We start from the raw sequence: 23,092 nt of genomic DNA on the forward strand, positions 1-23,092 counted from the left end.
TTTGTCCTCAACCCCTTGTCAAGTCCCTTCCCCTGTATCTTTCTTCTTTCAGCGAGCCAAGGCTCCCCTCTGGTCAGCCGGTGGCAACCGAGCATCAAGACAATAATGAAGAAGGTCAATATCACACGAGCTAGCACTCCAGGTTAACACCTCAGATGCTGGTACTGTAGGTGCACAAGCAGCGGAGGCTAACTCAGTGAATATATTGAAGACAAGGTTGGATAGGTTTCTGCATAGAAGGTGAATTAAGGGTAATGGGGAAAAGGCAGGTAGGTGGAGATGAGTTCATGGCAGGGCAGGCTTGATGGGCCAGATGGCCTACTCCTGCTCCTATTTCTTATGTTCTTATGTAACCAGGTTAAGAATCAGAGTATTATCTCTGATACAGTATATGTCATGAAATTTATTGGTTTTTTTTCTGGCAGCAGTACAGTTCTGAACTGTACCTGTTTTTAAATTGTAATAAATAGTGCAGAAGAAGAACAGTGAACTGGTGCTCTTCAGTTCGACACCCTGCAGAAATCTGATAGAAGAGTGGACGAAGCTGTTCCTAAAAAGTTGAGTGTGGGCCTTGAAGCTCTTTTACCACCTCCCTGATGGTAATAATGAGAAGAGGTCATGTCTTCGATGGAGAGGGTCCTTAAGAATACCATCAGAAGTTGGAGTAGAATGAGGCCATTCATCTATAGAGATTGCACCACCATTCAGTCATGGCTAATTTATTATTCCCTCTCCTCCCCATTCTTTTGTCATTTCCCGACAACCGTTGATGACAAATGCTGCCTTCTTGAAGCACTGCCTTTTGATAATGCCCTCAATGGGGGTGTGGGGGGGCTTATGCCCTTGTTGAAGCTGGCTGGGTCTCTTGTGGTGAGGTGTGGGTAACGAGTAGTACAGGAGCCAGCACACCAAATGGTGATGGCACAAGTGAATTCAGCTCCTAAGTGTTCTCATTGAATATGGAAGTCTGCTGGCTACTTTTATGTCAATAATGATCTTAAAGAAAGAGGGTTAGAAGAAGTAGTTCTTTAGAATGTTAAGGGGAATGTTACAATCTGTTTTATTGAAAGTGGTCAAGCCTCATATTCATTTGATGCTTTTCTGGTATTGTTGTTGTCACCTACCAGCCATTTGCCTCAACGTTGTTGATGTCTACCGTATGGTTTTGCTGCAGATAGATCTGCTTCAGTGGTTTCGTTTTGGGCTATTTCTGATGACAACACAATGCTACATTTCTTTCCCTGAATTTACTACAAGAAGTAGGCTTCTTAAATTACTTCTCCATCTTCTACTGCTCCCACTTCTCCCTCTCTTCAGCGACAGATGAGCCGAGCCTCCATAATGTCAGCATAGTGGCTGGGAGATCCATTCAGTTCAGCCATTGGAAGCATTGCTTAAAGAATGTGATTATTACTTTATGGCATTTAATAGTTTGGGACATTACCCTCTCGCACGCAGTCTTTAGACAGTTATGAGGAGTTGGAGGTTGAATGGATCCCCTTTCATCAGGGGAGCAATACTCAGTTTGACTTGGCAGCCATTGCTGCCCCACAGTTGTAGGGAGTTCACCATCATTATCTGGTAGCCACTGTCACTGATGTGCTGGGCACTCAGTATGATACTTTCCTCACAGGTTATAGGGCAGTATCCTCAGGGCAATAAAGAGGCCCTCAATACAGTGGACATCTGCGCCAGTGAGAACCCCATGAAAGGTATATCTCAGATTAAAAATGCTTTGTGCTGTCTCCCAAAGGAGGAGTCTGCTTGAGAAGTGACCATGTGACTATGGTGACAGCACACAGCACAAGGTGAGTGGTTGGAAAAGCAGGGAGAGAGGCGAAGGATTTTAAGTTCTATCTGACATTCAATTTCAAGGTGATTTGGACCCTGCTGTATATATGAAGTATGTGGCATATCCCTGTGAGAACATCTCCTAAATAACTACTCCACTGTCAAATTAATGCGAAAATGCTGCCTGTAAATCTGTGTGGACAGTGAATCTGCAAACACAGTCGTTCGTCCACTTCTCCATCATCCAGCTCTGTGACCGCTTCCCTGCTCTGTCGTGTTATATTGAAGACTCCGACGTGCAGTTACCAAAGCCCCATACCTGACTGGAACTTGATTGTATTAACATAAAATTCTACCTTAAAATCACAGCACTCTCGAATGACCTCTGAAAGTCAACTCTACACGGCAATGAAGTACCAAGAATATGCATATCCAACTCCCCTCCCATCCAGTTTCCAGAGACTTCAGTGATTACTTTGGTGAAAGGGCAAGGTTTCTTCCTTCTGATGGTCACTGTGTTCTCCACATGAGGATGTAGAGCTTTAGCTGGATCATCACTGGTCTTAAGTTTGAATTACAAAAAAAAGATTGCTACCACACTCTGTTCACTCCATATTTTCCTAGTGGAGGGGCAGATAGTGTTGAGGAAACAGGTAGGATGCAGAAGGACTTAGATAGATTAGGAAAATGGGCAAGGAAGTGGTAAATGAAATACAATGTTGGAAAATGCATGGTCATGCACTTTGGTAGTACAAATAAATCTGCGGATTATTTTCTAAACGGGGGAAAATCCAAAAAGCTGAGACGCAAATGGACTTGGGAGTCCTTGTGCAGAACACCTTGAAGGTTAACTTGCAGGTTGAGTTGGTTGTGAGGAAGGCAAATGCCATGTTAGTATTCATTTCAAGAGGTCTGAATAGGAGAGCAAGGATGTGATGCTGAGGCTTTACAAGACACCGGTGAGGCTTCTCCTTGAGTATTTTGAACAGTTTCAAGCTCTTCATCTTAGAAAAGATGGGCTAGCATTGGAGACGGTCCAGAAGAGGTTCACAAGGATAATTCCAGGAATGAAAGGGTTATCATATGAGGAACGTTTCATGGCTTTGAGTCTGTACACGCAGGAATTCAGAAGGATGAGGGTGGATCTCATTGAAACCTTTCGAATGTTGAAAGGTCTAGACAGAGTAGATGTGAAAAGGATGTTTCCCATGGTGGGAGAGTCTAGGATAATAGGGCACAGCCTCAGGATAGAGGGGTGCCCTTCCAAAACAGAGATGCAGAAAAATTTCTTTAGACGAAGGGTGGTGAATTTGTGGAATTTATTGCCACATGCAGCTGTGGAGGCCAGGTCGTTGGGTGTATTTAAGGCAGAGATTGATAGATTCTTGATTGGACATGGCGTCAAAGGTTACGGGGAGAAGGCCGGGAAATGGGGTTAAGGAAGTGAAAAAAAGGTCAGCTATGATTGAATGGCAGAGCAGACTCGATGGGCCAAATGGCCTAATTCTGCTCCTATGTCTTATGGTCTAGTGTGTGAGAATGATGCACACACCACTGAGCTAATAGATAGAGTCAATGTGGAGAGGATGTTTCATGTAGTACGGGAGATTTGGACCAGACGGCACAGCCTCAGAATACGAGGATATCCTCTTAGAACAGAAATAAGGAGCAGTATCTCCACAAACAACTATGGAAGTCAACTCATTGGGTATATTTAAAGCAGAGGTTGATTGTTTCTTGATTAGTAAGGACATCAGAGGAAGAAGGCAGCAGAATAGGGTTAAGGTCGATAATAGATCAGCCATGATGGAATGGTGGAGCAGACTCAATGGGCCAGATTCTGCTCTTATGCTCTCATGGTTTAATCAGCATTGCTGGCTATATGGGTCATGCAATGGATGTGCAAGTCAGCACTTAGAACACTGGAACAATTAATGATACAAGTCTTTATTATGAGAAGTAAAATATGAGAATAAATTAATTCAGCATCCTTCTGCCTTTATTTAGACAATCAAGTAACACATTTTCTAACATAATTTGTCTGGCTCTCAACTGAGAGCCTACACAAAACTGCTTAAACAACACAAAAATTGGCAATTTCTACCCTGGCCGTTCCTCACTAGAGCCTGGACAATGTGCTCATTGGGACCATGAGGTTCAATATTCACAGCATGTTGTGTGAAATGTGCTTAGTTTCTTTCAACTGGCCCAGAGCAAAATCTCACCATGAATTCCATAACATAACAAAATTCCTCTTTCTTCTCACAGAATCTGGAAGGAAGATTCTTTAGGAAAGAGAGTGTCTGCTTTTTTTTTGCACAAGTAACTTGGATGCAGAAGTTTTAAACACAACCTTACCCAGATTAAGAATTTTTTGAGCGCAAAAGATTCTGCAGGTGATGGAAAATCAAAAGCAACAAACGTGAAATGCTGGAGGAACTCAGCAGGTCAGGCAGCATCTATGGAGAAGAATAAACAGTTGACATTTTGGGCTGAGAACCATCATCAAGACCCTTCATAGATGCTGCCTGACCCGCTGAGTTTCTCCATCATTTTGTGTGTGTTAAGGGTTTTTGATACCGGCTGTCTGAGTTGAAAGATGAGCTGTCAGTCTGGGTCCACTATTTCTATTAAAATAAATCTTTCTCTGAGATATGGTTGGTATATATTTTGAAGAATACATTCACTGAACACAATCATCCGAAAGTGAGAAGTTTCCTTTTTCAGTTGTGTCAAATAATCTATCTGTGTCACCCAAAAAAGACCTTGAATATTCCCTGAACTTGAAATCCATTTAGAATTATAATGTAATTTACAGCTATGCCAATTTCAGTGAAATCAATCAAAAGACTGCAGATGTGTCAAATGATTAGATTTTGTCACTGTAGTAACAGACAGGAAATTCTTACTGGCTTTACATGCCTGGATAAAAAGTCTGTTTGCAGTCATTGTTCAATAGGATTGGTATAGGCCAGAGTTGTACCTTGTCTACATTAAATTTAATAACTTTATCATAAGTGTGGGTCCCATAAATCTAGAAAAAAAAAGTATGCAGACACTTCATTGCTCAGCCAGTAAAAACAGTACGTCTATTTATCTGCACAAATGAGAGAATGTAACTTTATGCATTATTGGGTGTTGACAAAATCATAATCAGTTTTGTTATCACTAACATAGCTAATTATTTGTTTTTGTTTAGTGTAAGACATAAAATTACTATAAGTTGCAATCAATAGATAGATAATGCAAAAGAACATTAGCAAAAAGTGCTCATGAACCATAAACAAATCTAACCATGAGGGGAAGAAGCTTCATAAGATTTTGTGTGTGTCTTCAGGCTGCTCTACCTCCTCCCAAATAGCAACAATGAGAAGACGGCACGTTCCACATGCTTAACGCCCAAGCTGGTTCTATCTTACATTGATTCTATTATTATTCCGTTATGGATTTGTTGAGAACGCCCACAGGTACATGAATCTCAGGGTTGTATATGGTGAGATCTATGTACTTTGATAAAAAATTTACTTTGAACTTTGAGGCAGAGGCTTTTGCCCGTGGTGGCTAAGACAAGCCTTGGCAGACTACTAAGCTCACAGTTAAGGAACATACATTACTGCTTATACTTCCGGCATTTGCCATCATCAGTGCCAAATATTGTTTTACTGAAAATTTATGCTTATCAGTGTGAGATGTGTAAGTGCTAAAACCATAAGATCATAAGACATAGGAGCAAAATTAGGCCATCTGGCCCATCGAGTCTGTTCCGCCGTTCAATCATGGCTGATCCTTTTTTTTTCTCCTCCTCAACCCCAGTTCCCGGCCTTCTTCCCATAACCTTTGATACCATGTCCATTCAAGAATCTATCAATTTCCACCTTAAATGCATCCAACCACCTGGCCTCCACAGCTGCATGTGGCAATAAATTCCACAAGATCACCACCCTTTGGCTAAAGAAATTTCTCCACATCTCTGTTTTGAAAGGGTGCCCCTCTATCCTGAGGCTGTGCCCTCCTGTCCTAGGCTCTCCCACCATGAGAAACATCCTTTCCACATCAACTCTGTCTAGGCCTTTCAGCATTCAAAAGGTTTCAATGAGATCCCCCCCAATCCTTCTGAATTCCAGCAAGTACAGACCCAGAGCCATCAAACGTTCGTTGTATGATAACCCTTTCGCTCCTGGAGTCATCCTTGAGAACCTGCTCTGAACCCTCTCCACTGCCAGAACATTATTTCTAAGGAGCGTAACACTTTCCATCTCAAGTACTTAATAAACTGACAAGTGACTACAGCGTCCAGTATAAATAGATGCAAAAAGACTTCTCTGACACAAAATACCTTTTGCCCCAAACCCAGCCACATTTCTGTGATTGTCTGCCAGTGAAATCTCTCTCATTCTCACTTTAGCAGATCTGTTGCTCTTTGACTGAAATAAACAAATTAAGGGAAAGTTTGATCTGTCAGTTTTGAAAATTAAATTTAGATTAAGACTCCTTAAACATCACATGGAAGATTTTAGCAATAGGTTAGAATAGTGATGTGACTCGGAAAATTCCACTAGCACTTGGGAAGTTTGTGAATAGATTTCTGTATAGATTAAATGAAACAAATTCTTTAAACTTTCTTTTGCCTGACTATGGCAGTGTGAAAAAGGAAACTTAATGCTGTTGTCAAATCAGTATCTGGATTACAACTGCAACCTGAGTCATATCTGCAGGGATGATGTAACATCTGACACAATCTGATTATTGAATGTCACTCAATGATTGGATTGTGCCAAACAAAACATAAACCCTAATATGATAAACTTAATTATAAAATAGTGGTGCAACTTCTAGACTGGCTTTTAATGTCACAGTCAGCATTGTTCAAGAATAATCATAAAGCAACTACAACGCTTTGAAAAGAATGATTGATTTTAAAACAGAAATATTTATTTGTCAGCCACTTGAACAATTGCACCCTCCAGTCAAAAGAAACCAAATGTAACCACTCATTTTTCTGACACTCCATAAATACTTTTTGGTTCCTTTTCATCCGTTTTATTCTTTCTGTTTATTCTGTGCTCCAAAGTGCATTTAATCTCAGAGTACAGTAAAACAAAACATTGAATTGCTATTAAAAAGCCATGTCCTTAAAATTAGTGCTTAAACTGAATGCCACACATTGTACAATTACATGCAACACTATAATTTAGATTAAGAATGTTATCCACACAAAGCCATTCCCATTTACTGTAATGTAGCAGTTAGATATTAATGGTGACATCAAATCTCATTTACAATCACTTTTCAAGACCAAAATTCAACTAATGTTCATTTGAACAGATTAATTTCCTACCAGTGCCCCCAACAACCAGAAGTCTCTCACAAGTATTTGTTTTCAGAGGAGAGAAGTATATGTGACCTCGATGATTTTCACAATGAAGGGTATTGGTACAGATAAAGGATTGAGTTTTTCCCTCGGTACCCACCACACCAGCAAATATTAGTTTAAATTTCACCAGTTGCAAGTCATGGATAATATGGCAGTGCACAATAAATCTTCCTTTCCTTTGGCTTAATCTCACTTAGAGGAACTCCTGCTGCATTGGTGCAGTGTTTACATTTTGCAGTCCAGCTTTCCTTGTATTGAAGGTCATGTGGGACAGCACAGTAGCCTAGTGGTTAACACAACGCTTTACAGTACAGGCAACTGGGGTACAACTCCCACTACCGCAAACTGTTTGGAGTTTGTACGTCCTTCCCGTAACTACGTGGGCTTCCCTCGGGTGCTCCCTTTTCCTCTCACAGTCCAAAGACATACCAGATGGGAGGTTAATTGGTCATTGTAAATTGTCCAGTGATCAGGCACGGGTTAAATTGGGGTTTGCTGGGCAGCATGGCCGGAAGGGCCTATTCCGTGCTGTATCTTACTTAATAAAAAATGCATAAAACCAATTATCATTCAAGTGTGTAGAATCTCAAACTGTGGGCCCACTACACCCAGAAGTCTTCAGTACTTTTAATGAGTTAACATTACTGAAGCAAAACTAAGATATTATTTTTCTCACTATACTAGTAATATTCAGATGGAGCTTTCAACATCCATTTGAATCAGATCAGTCTCTTTCATTTTGTGACGCAGTGTATGTCAATACTGATATATAACTCCATTGCTCTTCAAGGATACCTTAGAGTGTAGCATTTACGAGGGAAATAAATGGTAAGAACAAGGCTCCTGCCTAACTTGTTCATTACTTTCTACTTTAACTAACCTGCTACGCGAAAATCCTATTTTACAATTTTTCCCTTGGAAAAGAGAAAATCAGATTTCAGAAAAAAAGCTACATATCTTACAGGGGAAAGCAAAATCTCAAGTATGTAATGAGAGGGATGGGGGAAAATTCCTTTTAATTCCATGCAATGCTCCCTAAGGATTTTAATATTTAATGTTATATGTAATGAAGTCTTAACTCATTTATAATGAAATGGTTGATCGGGAAAAAGGATGGGAGTGAATGCACCAGAATAAGTGCCAGAGCTTCTTGTTTAACCATTAATTGAAGAGTCGTCAGTTGAATTTCAGCTAGAGATCAGATGTACCGTATTGATTAATGGTTATGTTGGAGACTGATGCTGCATTGATATTTAACGTGTTTACTAACCAGGTCAATGCCACTGCATTCACAAAGAATAGAAGAGGGTATAATTTATTGCACTGACACATTCCTTTCTGTGTCCAATATAGGCTTACCTGAAATAGAACACAAATCTTTGCTGGAGAGATCAAATATATTTTACATCAATTGCTCTCTTCACATCCATACACGAAGGTGAGTTACACTCATACAGAAAGGTTTCCAGTGGAGACCAGGAAAATCTAGAAATCAAATATGACCGATTGATGGCACTCTTGAACATTTTCTGATTATCAGTTATAAGAGCAGAAGTCAGAGAGAAATCTCCAGCCAGCATTTTGAATAATGCATAGTGTAAAGTCGGGCAGAGGGAGGTAAGAACTCCTACAAAGCATATAACAATTAATTAGTTTGCAAATGTATTTAATGAATAAAGAAAAAATACTTCTGATGTGTTAATTCTTTTGAAGTTAATGAAAGGGACCCCTAGAAAAGTACACAAGACCTATGAAATAAAAATCCTGCGCATTATTTTAATTTAAAGCTGAGCAAGAAGGCAAAGAGACTTAGGAACCAGATGATAAAAGGCAAGTTGTCAGAATTCACATCTTCACATGAAGGCAAAATATCATGAATATATTCAAGAGACAGAATGGTACTCTGATGGAGGGAAGGACTGTGAATTTGTGTTAAAATTTATGATCCTTGTTTCACTTACTGGATCTATAAAAAGTATTTTGTTTAATGAAAGTTCTTTCTGACAATCACAGCATGAGGTTTTTCTTTGTAAAATACCTTTTCCTTTTGCACATTTGCTGAACACATTTCTCTGTGACAGTCTATGTGCCAGTCAGGTTTCTTTCTGTGGACATGCAGGCAAGTTGTTGTATAAGTTTTGTACAATATTTACTCCATAGTTAACTTGGGTGCAAAGTATTAGCTGCTGTTCACTATAAAAGGAGATGTGTAGGTTCCAATGTTGAAATTCACGATTTTAGTAAGTTTGCCATCTGAATCTCTAATTTTAAAAGTCTTTTTTAAAAATAAAAAAAAATCATTTTTCTGGCAAAGTTTGTGTGCTTTTTGAACTATTTTGTAGAAGGACTGTATCTTTGTTTATATGGTAATGAAATCCTTCCAGTTTGCAGCTTGGGTCAGTCTCAGGTAAGTCTGCATCTGTCCAAAATGTTCACAATCTGTTGTGTTTGCAGCATCCAGTACGAATATCTTCCTTCAGGTCTTTCCTTTGTTTATGAGAAAATACCTGTTATCCACTTATCTTCAATAGCTCCTAAAAAATGTGGGAACGAAAAGAATGTCAGTTTGGCGCTGACAACTTTCAGGCAACTACGGGACCTGGAACCATTTGCAATCGTTGCTCTGGGCAGAAAATGTAAAAACAAATAAAAACAATATTCCTCTTGCTCATATTTCTTGATTTCAGTCATCAGAACTTCTTAAATATTGCTGTGTTCATTGTTCCTCTGTGTGTTTTATCTTTTCTCCTCTTGGTTTCCTGACTGTGAATTGTCATTTCTATCCTTGATTTTTTTTTCCTTCAAGTTACCTTGGGATCAAAATAGGAGATTAATGCTCCATTAATACAGGTGAAGCAACTGTTGTGTTGTAGAACAGTCCGCCACTGAGCTCAGGAATATAGAACAGTACAGCACAGAAATAGGCCCTTTGGCCAAGCATGATGCCAAATTAAACTAATCCCTGCTGCTTGAACATAATCCAAATCCCTCCATTCCCCGCATTTTCATGTGCCTATCTGAAAGCTTTTGTATCTGCTTCCGGTACCTCCCCCTGGCAGTTCACAAAGATTCTGAGAGACTGTGATGTACACAATTAAGGACAGAGATATGTTTATGAGTACTCATTTGACTGGTAGCTCAAATCTCAAAGTCAGTTGTTCCAAATCTTAAGTACCAATGTTTTGTTTGAGGTGTTGACTATCAAATGAGGTATCAAACCAAGCGATGTCTATCCTTTCCAAAGAGTATTATTGCACTGTTTTGAAGAGGAGCAACATTATCCCCATTGTCCTGACAAGAATTTAACATTCAAAGTTCAAAGTAAATTCATTATCAAACTGCATTTTTATCACAATATACAACCCTGAAATTTGTTTTATTTATTAGTGATTCAGTGTAAAGTAGGACCTTCGAGCCAAACCATCTCAACAACTCCCGACAAACTCGATTATCCCTTACCTATTCACGAGATGATTTACTGAGAGCAGATAACTTACCCAGTACACCTTTGGAATGTGGGTGGAAACCAGATGACCCGGAGGAAACCCATGCGTTCTATGGGGAGTACTCCTTACAGAATGGTGCTGGAATTTCAAATTCCAAACTCCGGGATGCCATGAGCTGTAATAGTGCTGCGCTACCATGGTGCCCTTTTCCTTGCGAGCATACACAATAAAACCCAATAACCGTAATAGAATCAATGAAAGACCGCACCAACTGGGCATGTAACCAGCATGCAAAAGCCAGCAAACTACGCAAGTACACAAAGAAAGAAGACAAATAAATAAACAAACAAACCGACAATAAATATCAAGAACATGAGATGAACAGACCTTGAAAGTGATAGGTTGTGGGAACAGTTCAGTAATGGGGGCAAGTGAAGTTACCCTTGTTTCAAGAGCCTCATGACTGAGGGGTAATAGCTGTTTCTGAAACTGGTAGCGTGAGTGCTGAGGGTCCGGCACCTTCTTCCTGATGGCAGCAGAGAGAAGAGAGCGTGACCTGGGTGGTGGGGGTCCCTGGTGACGGATGCTACTTTCCTGCAACAATGTTCCGTGTAGATGTGCTCAACAGTGGGGAGAGCTTTACCTTGATGGTCTGGGCCATATCCATTACTTTTTGTATGATTTTCCATTCAAGGGCAATTTGGTGTTTCCATGTTACTAAAAATTACAGGTTATTAGTTCACTGTTGTTGCTTTTGTGAGTTTGCAATATTCAAATCAGCAGAAATTACCTCAGTGACAAGGCATTGCTTTGAACTATGGTGCGTCACAGCATTGATTTCAGGATTGACTCACAAACAACAGAAAAATCTGCAGATGCTGGAAATCCAAACAACACACACAAAATGCTGGAGGAACTCAGCAGGCCAAGCAGCATCTATGGTAAAAAGCATAGGTCCTGCAGAAGTGTTTCGGCCCGAAATGTTGACTGTGCTTTTTTCCATAGATGTTGCCTGGCCTGCTGAGTTCCTCCACCATTTTGTGCGTGTTGTTTCTGGATTGAAGGCAGGTTTGAATGTAATTATCTTTGAGCTACTTTTCACTTATTGCACCAAGTGGATTCAAAATTCTCTTCCCAATTGCAGTAACATCTAATTCTTTTGAGATGGAAATGTCATATATAGCTGTTTTGTATATTGAGGTTAGGTGTAAATTATGACAATGTGGCATATCAAAAGCTGAAATGCAAATTGACACTTTTCTATGCTAATCATTGCAGAACAATAAAATGAAATAGAAAGCAATGATGAACCCATCCCACACAAAATATTAAAACAGATACCATCTTCCATGATGATAGAATATGATTTGCTAAAATATGTTCCCATTCCTTTGCAATAAAAATAATCACTTTTTTAAAGTATTTTCTCCTTACAACTGCAGCAGATCAAGTGCTTTGCAGCAACGTAATAATGCAAACTACCATTTCCAACTGTTTTTTTTTCATTATGTAGCTGAATGTCGAACCCTATTCCTAATGTAACTGTCTCAGCTCTATAGATTGCAGGCAGTTCAGAAATAGAGTGGGCTCATTGCAGTGATATGACATAGATTACTGATAGCAGCAGGTAAATGTAAAGTATGATCCAATTAGTTCAAAATATGCCCTGTCTGAAATTAAACTACATGACATGATATAATTCTTATGTTGCAAAACTCTTCACGAATGACATTGCCATAACCAGGCTAGGAATCCGATATGATTACTTCCCAAGCATAAGCATTTGAAAGATGGAATTCTTTCAAGCAAATTATTTTGATACTTAATAAGAAAGGTGAACTACTTAGGCTAGGTCTTTTAAGAGGAAACAACACTGCATTTCTCCAAGAGCCTGGAGACATTCACAATAGCAACAGCAAACAGGTACAAAAAATACTTAATTTCAGAATAGATAGTCCCTGCAACATGAAACATTAACTGATTCCCCCTTTCCACATGCACTGTCTGGTCTGCTGAGTGTTTGCAGTATCTAATGATTTTCCAACATCTGAACTTTTTTTTTGATTTGTGACAGCAGTATTAATAATGCATTTTATCACAATGTTCAGTGGTTCAAATGGTTCCATTTAATATCAGAGATTGTGTACAGTGTATAACCTGAAATTCTTACTCTTTGCAGACATCCACAAAACAGAAGAAAAGCCCCAAAGAATGAATATCGAAAAATGTCATGGGGGTGGAGTTAAAATGTAACCAAGTGGATGCCTCTTTGTGTTCATCTGTGGAAGTGGCTTAAATTCCTCTCTTTTATGTCTCTTTTATTTTATTTTCAGGATGGTTGGGGTTCTATCAAGGTCCTGATCTGCAAGGCACTCAAACTGCGTATTTTTTTACAGTGAATGAATTCCTGTTCCTGCACTGTCTTCTGACTTTCTCCAGGAGCAGCTTGGAAGATGGCACCTCCAGGGTACGGTCCCATGGATGGCCGATTCCAAGGTAGTTTGCCAACTGAGGCATCGTGGGAGAAGGAACATAAGGTTTCGCTGCAGCGGATGTACGGATGGAGTTCTCTGTAGTCGAGTGATCGCGCTGTCTCCCTCTCTTTCTCTCGCCGGTGGGGAGAATCTCAGAATAAAAAGCGATGTGGCGGACCGTAATATCATACGAGTAACTGTCAGTCTCCCCTTCCACTGTGAAATAGGTGATCTCTCTCTGTCCCTTGCTAGTGAGAGAGGGAGCCTATGGCAAGCCAAACTGTCAGCTAAACGATAGTTTTTGTTGACTGCAGATCACGGTCTATCTTGGGGTTCTTTGCTGTTGCTAGGTGGGTCGGTGGGCGCTGACTCTTTTTGCTGAAACGGGCAGGGGGAAAGGAAAAGGTTGACGCTGGTGCTTGCGCTAGGGAGGGGAGAGGGTGTTTTGGGGTTCGAACATTTTTCCTTTGTGCTTTTGGGGTTCTCTGTTCTTCGTGGATGTCTGCAAAGACAAGTATTTCAGGTTGTATGCTGTATACGTTCTCTGATAATAAACAGAACCATTTGAACCTCAAAGCCCCCTCCCCCTCCCATGCACAAGCAACAGAAAAGCATCAACCCTCTCCCCCACCTGCCTCAGAAAACAGTATCAGCCCCCACCACCTGCCAAGCAAAGCCCCCCCAAAAAATGATCTAAAGTACACAAAAAAAACACCGTTCATTCCATTACCTTAACTTGCCACAGGCTCTTTCTCTCACTAACAAGGGAGAGAGTGGTATTGCTCCTGCCACAGTGAGAGGGAAAACAACACCTCACCGTTTCAGTGTTACAATCTGCAGTGTCACTTGGTTGACAGCAACGTACACTGCTGCCTTGATGTTACAGTCTCCCGTGGTGCCTCAGTCAGCGACACCGGTGTAGAATCAGGTCGTCCACAGGGCTGCTGGGCCGCACCCTGAAGGCGCATGATTTCCAGGCCTGTCCTAGAGACAGCGAAAACGCTAGCCTGCCTACCAAGTTCCAAGCGTGGAAGCCCACCGCCGTGAAGAACCACAGTTTGAGTGCAGCTGTAAATCACGGACTCCAACATGACCCCAGCCACCTTGAAAAGGAAAGAAGAGACATTAAGAGAAAGAATTTAAACTGTTTCGCAGATTAACCCCCTGGCGCCATCGTTAGCCCCTCCCCCAAATGTAACTCAGTCTTTATTAGCTTTACATGCCACTCGTGTTCTCCCACTGAAACTCTATTCAAAATATTTGACCATCTATGTATAAATATATTCTCTGTACTGCCCTTCAATTACTTTTGTATCTAATTCTCTACTGCCAGTCCTCAACTGTGATTTTATTGTAATTCTGGTTTTTCCTTCAAATCCACCCCTTCTTCAGATACACATTACATTTATCTCTTTTCAATTGTTATTTATGTGTGCTAACATAGCCCAATTCTATGTTAAATCAGAATTTTGAATTAAATCTCTATGCTGCCGGTGATCCATATACCCAGTGACAATCAGGTCGATGGACATGTTAATTATTGCTAGTGGTTCTGCATCAAATGTTTCTCTTTCAACCATTCCCATTTCAAATTACATCTAATAGGCCCTATTAGTTTGCAAACAAATGTAATGAAGCTGAAATCAAATATAGTGGAAGCTTCAATAAGTGTTGTGCTAAAGGTTTGACAAAATTGTTCACCAACAGCAGAAGGAAATCATTTCAGGGTCAAATGGCTGGAAAGCAAACCAGAAGCAGGTACACCATGAAATAATTTAACTGAGAATGAAATTGAACTGGATAACTTGAGTGTCATGCAGTTGGGAATGGAGAATCATGGGGATATATGGAGCAGTCCCAAATTGCAGGAGTCCGATTGCAGAGCGGGTAAAATTGATGTTCTTGGCTCCTGGTGCTCTTTGTTGCTAAGGGCACTTACTTTATGGACCTAGCCAATGGAAGAATAGGATTCTTATCCCAATGTTGAAGATTAATAAAGGACAAAGAGCTAGGGTAGATTTAACAACACCTTTCTGAAATTACCAATGCATGCAATCAGGGCCTGGAGTAGCTTACCTTTCCCCTGTGGGAAAACTTGGATTCAATGTGAGAAACCAGTCAGTGACCTGACACACTCAGGACCATTGAGTTCATCATTTCATTCAGCTACATCCTGTGATCATGTAGATCTCCAGATGCAGATCTTTATGAGCTTCTGCACTCATACAGATTTGATTAATTTGATTGACTGAACATCTGCTGTGATCTTTCTAATCTATATGCATTGAGGACATCTCCAAAAGGCCATAACTCAAAAAGGCAGCATCCATCATTAAGGACTCCCATTACCCAAGGCATACTCTTTTCTTAGTGCTGCCATCAGAAATGAGGTACAGGAGCTTGAAGACACACAGTACAGAGCCTTCAGCCCATGATGTTGTGCAGACTTTTTAACCTACTCTAAGATTAATCTAATGCTTCCCTCCTACATAACCCTCCAAACCCTCCATTTTCTATCATCAAAAAATCCAAAGTGTGTATACAATATACAACCCCGAGATTTGTCTTCTCCACAGACAGCCATGAAACAAAGAAAACTATGGAACTCAATCAAGGAAAAACTCAACCGCCCCCCCCCCCCATATGCAAGAAAACAAATCATGCAAAGGGCAACATGAAAGAAGTAGCAAAAACACCGAATATAAAACACAAAACTAAAAGATTTCATATTCAGTTCAGTTACCTGCAGGCCGCCCTGATTCTAAGCCACCGAAAATAGCAACAGAATAAGGAGTGACCGGGAACTACTGTCCAATCCACAGACCCAGAACTTTAATAGCAACCTCTGACAGCATCGAGGGAGAGAGAGACCATATAAATGTAGGGACCTTCCCTCAGGACTGGAGAGCAAGACTGAGAGAGAGAGAGAGACCATCACACACAGACACCTTCCTTTGGCAGAAGTGAGTGAGAGACTGGTAAACAGCGCTGAACACCTGCTCACCTTGATGTTTTCAGTCTCCCTAGATGCTTTAATCAGGAAGATCAGCAAAAAATGGAGTCACCATTGGCTCATGGCCCGTCTCTAAGATCTTTGGCCTCAAGGCCACTAGCCTTCCAGAATCTTCTTGGAGACAGCAAAGCGCCAGATCGCTCAATCATCCTGAAAATACACCATCAAACTGTATATCACAGGCTGAGGTAATAAAAGCCCCTAATGTATTTGCCTCTCCCACCACCCCTGGTCAGGTGTTCCATGTACCCACTGCTCTCAGTGCAAAGATCTTATTTTTGACATCTTCTATGCTTTCCTCCAATCATTTTAAAATGATGCTCCTTTTGTATCAAGCCTTTATGCCCTGGGTAAAAGTCTGTTGCTTACCCGCACTATCTTTGCCTCTTATCATTTGTACACCTCAATCAGGTCACCTGCCATCTTCCTTTGCTCTAAAGAGAACAGTCCTGGCTCGTTCGAACTATCTTCATAAGACATGCCCTCTAGTCCAGGCAATTTTGTGGTAAATCTTCTCTTGCACCTCTCGAAAGCCCCACATCCTTCTTATAACGAAGCGACCAGATCTGAAATCATTATTCCATGCATGGTGGCTCTTGAACTCAACTAATAAAGCCCAACATACCATAGGCCTTATTAACGAATCCGCTCAACTAGTGCAGCAACTTTGAGGAATCTATGGATGTGGACCACAAGATCCCTCTGCTCCTCCACATTGCCAAGGATCCTACCATTACCCCTGTATTTTGTCTTCAAATCCAACCTTCCAAGATGAATCACTTCATACTTTTCTAGGTTGAATTCCATCCAGCGTTTCTAGGCCCAGTTCTACACCTGGTCAATGTCTCGTTAAAACCTACAACATCCCTCTACACTATCCACTACTCCACCAACCTTTGTGTCATCTAAAAACTTACTAACTCACCTTTCAGTTCCTCATCCAAGTCATTTAGAAACATCACAAATAACAGGGGACCCAGAAAAATCACAAATAGCACCGGTCCCAGAACAGATTCCTGCAGAACACCACTGGTCACTGACTTCCAGGCAGAATACTCTACATCTACTACCACCCTCTACCTTCAAAGACCAAGCTTCTATATTGACACAGCTAGAATTCCTTGGTATCCATCTCCTAATTTCTGCTTTCCTCTCAACCCTATTTTCCTGCCTTTTCCCTGTAACCTTTGATGCCTTTACTAATCAAGATCCTATCAACCCCTGTTTTAAATTTACTCAGTGTGTCCACAGCTATCTGTGGAAATGAATTCCAAAGGTTCACCTCTTTCTAGCTACTAAAGAAATTCATCCTCTTTTCTGTTCTATAGAGATGTCCTTCTACTCAGAGGCTGTGCTCACTGGTCCGAGACTCTCACTATTGGAACTATCCTCTCCACATCCACTATATCTAGGCCTTTCAATATTCGATAAGTATCAGTGAAATCTCACCTTATTCTTCTAAAGCTCAATGTGTACCAACCCAGAACATGAAATGCTCCTCGTACATTAACCGTTTTATTTCTAGGATCATGGTCATCCTCTTTTGAAGGGCCATCACACCAAGGCAGCTATCCTCCTGATCACATCAGTTTGAAATCTTCAAGAGGTTCAAAAAAACATACCCTGTCAAACATTTGCCAAAAGAAACTAAGGCTCCAGCAGCAATTTGTGATTGTATTCAGATTGGAGAAGTTCCCAGACAAGCTGCTGCTCAAACACATCTCCATTTCCCTTGTTAGATCTTTGAGCTCTGGGAGACTTGTGCTGCTTGGTAAGCTTAAAGCCAGGCTAAAATCAATTAAAGAAGCTCACATTAACATCTCATAAGGCGACACACGCGCACACACACACACACACACACACACAAAATGCTGGAGGAACTCAGCAGATCAGGCAGCATCTATGGAAATGAATAAACAGACGATGATTCAGGCCAAAACTCTTCCTCGGGACTGGAAAGGGATGGGGGAAGATGCCAGAACAAAAAGATGGGAGTAGGGAAAGGAGGATAACTAGAAGGTGATGGGTGAAACCAAGAGAAAAAATCAAGGGTGGAGAGGAAGAAATCTGATAGCAGAGAAGGGTGGATCTTGGGAGAAAGGGAATAATGTGGGGCAGCAGGGGGAGGTAAAGGCAAGTAAGAAATAAGCTGCCAGAGTGATAAATAGAAGAAGAGGGATTTTTTTTAACAGGAAGGAAAAAATCAATGTTCATGCCATCAGGTTGGAGCACACCTCAAATTACATCTGGCTAGCCTCCAACAAGATGGCATGAACATTGATTTTTCCTTCTAGTAAAAAAATCCCTTCCCCTTCCCTCCTTTTCTATTCTTCACTCTGGCCTCTTACCTCTTCTCACATGCCTTCACCTCCTCCCTGTTGCCCCTCCTTCTTCCCTTTTTCCCATAGTCCACTATCTTCTATCAGATTCCTATCCATTTCCTTTCTCTGCGGCCCTTTACCTTTCCTGTCCACATAGTTTCACCTATCACTTTCTAGCTAACCTCCCACCCCTTCCTCCACCATTTTGTTCATGTCTCCCACCATCCTTCCCAATTCTGAGAAAGGGTCTCAGCCTGAAACGTCACCTGTTTATTCATTTCCATAGATGCTGCCTGACCTGCTGAGTTCCTCCAGCATTTTGTGAATGTTGATTTGGATTTCCACCATCTGCAGAATTTCCACTGGTGAACATCTCATAAAGCCTTGCATCTGAGGTCGCAAGTATCTGCTCACATACAGTTATCATTTGTATCCAAGTATTTTTCGAATGAAACTATAAATACCTACGAAGATCGTGAACACGGCGCAGCACATCACACAAACCAATCTTCCGTCCTTGGACTCACTTTACACCGCACGCTGTCGGAGCAGTGCAGCCAGGATAATCAAGGACACGGCCCACCCAGCCAACACACTTTTCGTCCCTCTTCCCTCTGGGAGAAGGCTCAGGAGCTTGAAGACTGATACGGCCAGATTTGGGAACAGCTTCTTTCCAACTGTGATAAGACTGCTGAACGGATCCTGACCCGGATCTGGGCCGTACCCTCCAAATATCCGGACCTATCTCTCATTTTTTTTTGCACTACCTTACTTTCCATTTTTCTATTTTCTATTTATGATTTATAATTTAATTTTTTAATATTTACTAATTTTTACTATTTTTAATGTTTTAATATTTAATATTTGCAATCCAGGGAGCGGAAACCGCAGAATCAAATATCGCTGTGATGATTGTACGTTCTAGTATCAATTGTTTGGTGACAATAAATTATAAAGTATTAGGATTGGGCCTGATACCTACTCCAATGGTCTTAACTTTTCACTCTCCACTGGATGCTGAGGGTAATTTTGCTTTATTACCCAAATTTTATTTTGTAAAATGATGAGCTTGTACCAATATTTAATTTAGTCCAGATATAAAAGCTGGTGAGACACAATTTTATCTCCCTTCAAGTCACATACAGTATTTGTTACACACACAAAATGCTAGAGAAACTCAGCAGGCCAGGCAGCATCTACAGAAAATAGTAAACAGTTGACATTTCGGACCGAGACCCTTCATCAAGGGAGAAGTCAGAGAAAGAAGGTGGGGGGATGTGTAGAAGAAGTACCAGGTGGCAGGTGACAGGTGAAAACGGGAGAGGGGGAAGGGTGAAGTAAAGAGCTGGGAAGTTGACTGCTGAAAGAGAAAAAAGGCTGGAGAAGAGGTGTCTGATAGGAGAGGACAGAAAACCATGGAAGAAAGGGAAGGGGGAGGAGCACCAGAAGGAGGTGATGGACAGGTAAGGAAATAAAGTGAGTGAGAGAAACAGGAATGGTGCGTGGTGAAGGAGTGGCGTGAGGAGAGGCAATTACTGGCAGTTCGAGAAATCAATATTCATCAGGTTGGAGGCTACCCAGATGAAATATGAGCTGTTTTCCTCCAACCTGAGTTAAACCTAATGTGTTAAATTTTTTTAATGCTACACCAGAGTAACCAAACTGTTTTTCCATAAGAGTACAAATGCAGGGTCACGTTGAATTTTTAAGTACTTGAACCACAACTAGAGTATTAAGTCCAATTCTACCACTACAGTTTCTTGGAACTTCCTGGATTCAGAGCAAGGAAGATTAAAATTGAAAATGGAGAATTCAGCTATGACTGCACAAGTTTTCCTTGGAGCATAGATAGTTGAGAACAGGTTGGAGGGGGGTCTTTAAGATCATAACAGGTACAGCAATCAGTGAGAAGGTTTTCCTGCTAGTGGACGGTTCAGGGACAAAAGGGTGAGATACATGAAAGATGTGAAGGAAGTTGTGTTCTTTTTATGTTGAGCATGTTTATGATTGTGAATGTATTACCTGTAATGGGAAGGGGGAGGTTGAAGAAGAGTCAAAATAAATTTGATGGATAATTGAGAAAATAAGCTGTAGGGCAATGATAAAAGAGAAAGAGATTGCTGAAAGTGGAGACATCATGGTCGGTCAAATGACCATCCCCTGTGTAACAATAATTCGATCATTTTATAATTCTACCTCTGCATAGTTTTCCAAGGAATACCAATAATGACAGTTAAAATTTATATGCATTGGTCTTTGATATATAACAAGATGCACTAATATGTCTTTGCAGAGCACCAACAGACATAAATCAGTTCTCCACTCTAAATTTTCTGCCATTAAAAGAAACTCCATTTACAGTGTTGCCACTTTTTGAGGAAGAATTTAATTTCTAAGCAAGTCTGCATGCCATAGGTGTTGCTTAATACAGATAATCCTTCCATTTTTACTTCATTTTAATCAGTCAAAGTGCTGCTTGATTACATTCAGGAGAGGCTGCATACAAAGCATGACTTTCATACAGGATAGTTCCCAGCAAGAAGATCATCTGGTAGATAAAATCATTCATCCTTTAGACCCCCTTTGCATTAAAATTAATCCCATTATTGTCATTAAATGATCCTAGTCTGGTATAAAATATAATGATTTTCAATGAGTTCATTGGCTTGATCTTCAAGGGATTTTAATACAAATTCCTTTTTATGTAGGAAAGAATAATTGAGAGGTATGTGAAGCCCTATCAGCATGCTATGATCTGTTTCATAATGTTTATTTCTTAAATCAATTGCATAAGTCTTCCGTACAAGAGATTTTGCAGTATTGTGAGCAGCAATCGAACACCATTAACCTTCTGTTAATCTTACACTTGGCTACACACTTCTCGCATGTGACATTATGTCAATGGAACAAGCCAGGGAGTCTCCTTAACCAATCAGACTGAAGAATCATTAATGGGCAGTGTAAAATTGCGATCAAATCTGTTGTTTAGAATCATGCAGGAAAGCAAATAAATATTTGGATTGCCGAGAAAGCTATGAGGATGAAAGGAAATTGTGTATAAAGCATTTGCAGTGGATTCCGGTTTATTGAGCCATTGATGAAAAAGGGGCAGCCACTTATTTAGGACAACTCTTAAAGAACAAAATCAAGAAAACTCATTTGTTTATTTGGGACACAATACCACTTAATTGGGTCAGGAGACTATTACCGAACAGATTCTAACTACCGTCAGTCACGTGCACTTGTGTGTCAGATACTACACCGTGGTTAGAGCGAACAATTTTTAGATAGTGTCAGTTGCATGTGTTTGACTTCAAATAGCAGTGATTTGTGTCACTGTTGGTTGGAAAGAAATAAGCAGTATGACAATTCTGAACTGTTCTGCTCAGTGCAGTTTCACGCATTCAGGCTTGGAGATGCCAGAAATGGTTGGGAATGAAAAGTAAACGATTCCACTATTTCAACAAGTTAGGAATTATGGAGAACTTGAAGGTATTGCCAATCATATTGAATGTTACAATGAAAATAAAGATTTTGTGGATGCAATCATCGAAAGCATCGTTTGAAGGCAGTCCATTATCTGCACTCGGTATCTGCACTGATTTTGTTCATTTACAGACAATCAAAAGACACAGCACCGTACACTGGATGAATTCCTCCATCGATAACAATTAGGAACTAACTCTCAGTTTTATAGTACTGTAATAGTATTGGTAGTGTTCTAATTTGTTCTGTGTTTCATTTAAATACTTAATTTCTAATTCAGTTAAATGGTACTTTGTCTATTTTACATCTTTTTAACGACTTATATGAAATTTCGGCTAATTGGGCCCAAATGTACTGAACATGATTTGTCCCAGTTAACCAGAATCCACTGTACTTTCAAATCTCAAACACTGGTTAGAGGGATGTACACGTAACATGACCTGAGCATGCACTTTAGAGAAAGTACCTATCCATAAGATATTCATATTCTTGAGATATAACATTTTAAGGCTATAACATCAGTTGAGGTTGTTCCATGAATTAAAAGCATAGAAAAATAGCAGTGGAGCAATAAACCACTTGGCTCACTCAGAATCCACAAGGATGCCCACTTTGCCCTCCCCATGTAGTCTCATGCAATGGATCAAGAAGACAAGAACCTAAGGTGATTAGTCTACAATCTGGAAAGTGCTTCTTAGATAGTAAAAGCCTAGATTTTAATCTTATTCGTATGTTTCAGACCTTTTAAAATATTAATTTTGCTACTCTTTCACCGCTTCTTCAGTTGCCTGCACTAATGGGATGAGACACCAGCAAATGGAACTATGTTGTGCAGTCAAATCATGTGACCAAGGACAGCATTCTGCACCTCATGATTTGAACTACTACCGATGACTGGATATAAGCGAAGGACTTCTGTTCTATTGACTTCTATTCAAATAATTACATATACCTCTGTAACTCTGCTTCTAGCAAATAAAGAACCAGAGAAATGAGCTCTGGTCTCATTGAAATGACCATGGTGTTTTTTTTCTCAGTGAACCATTTGACTCTTAAATTAATGTTATGTTAGCTTAAGTATTTAGTGGTCTGTGGTTTTTCGATAGGAATACTTTAACAAATTCTCCAGGCAGCAGTTCTTGCAGCGGCCAAAAAAAAATGCTGTTCTGAGTTTGATCTGAGCTTTG

The 23,092-nt window shown here is 40.4% G+C and overlaps 1 protein-coding gene across 3 annotated transcripts in view; it reads left to right on the plus strand.

Annotated features, from left to right (window-relative positions):
• Nucleotides 1-22,742, plus strand: part of grik3 (glutamate ionotropic receptor kainate type subunit 3) — a 591,681-nt gene extending 568,939 nt beyond the window's left edge. For 2 of the 3 annotated variants that reach the window (XR_011883664.1, XM_072247415.1), the window contains one exon: nucleotides 8,519-9,374. Coding sequence is in view for 1 of the 3 variants with exons in the window: in XM_072247415.1 (XP_072103516.1) it covers nucleotides 8,519-8,533 (15 nt within the window). In the remaining 2 variants the exon portion in view is untranslated. Of the gene's footprint in view, nucleotides 1-8,518; nucleotides 9,375-22,689 lie in introns of those variants that run through there. The other variant, XR_011883665.1, reaches the window with a different exon arrangement.
• The last annotated feature ends 350 nt before the right edge of the window (nucleotides 22,743-23,092 follow it).

Source organism: Mobula birostris, chromosome 30, assembly GCF_030028105.1.
Source record: "Mobula birostris isolate sMobBir1 chromosome 30, sMobBir1.hap1, whole genome shotgun sequence".
NCBI lineage: Eukaryota > Metazoa > Chordata > Chondrichthyes > Myliobatiformes > Myliobatidae > Mobula > Mobula birostris.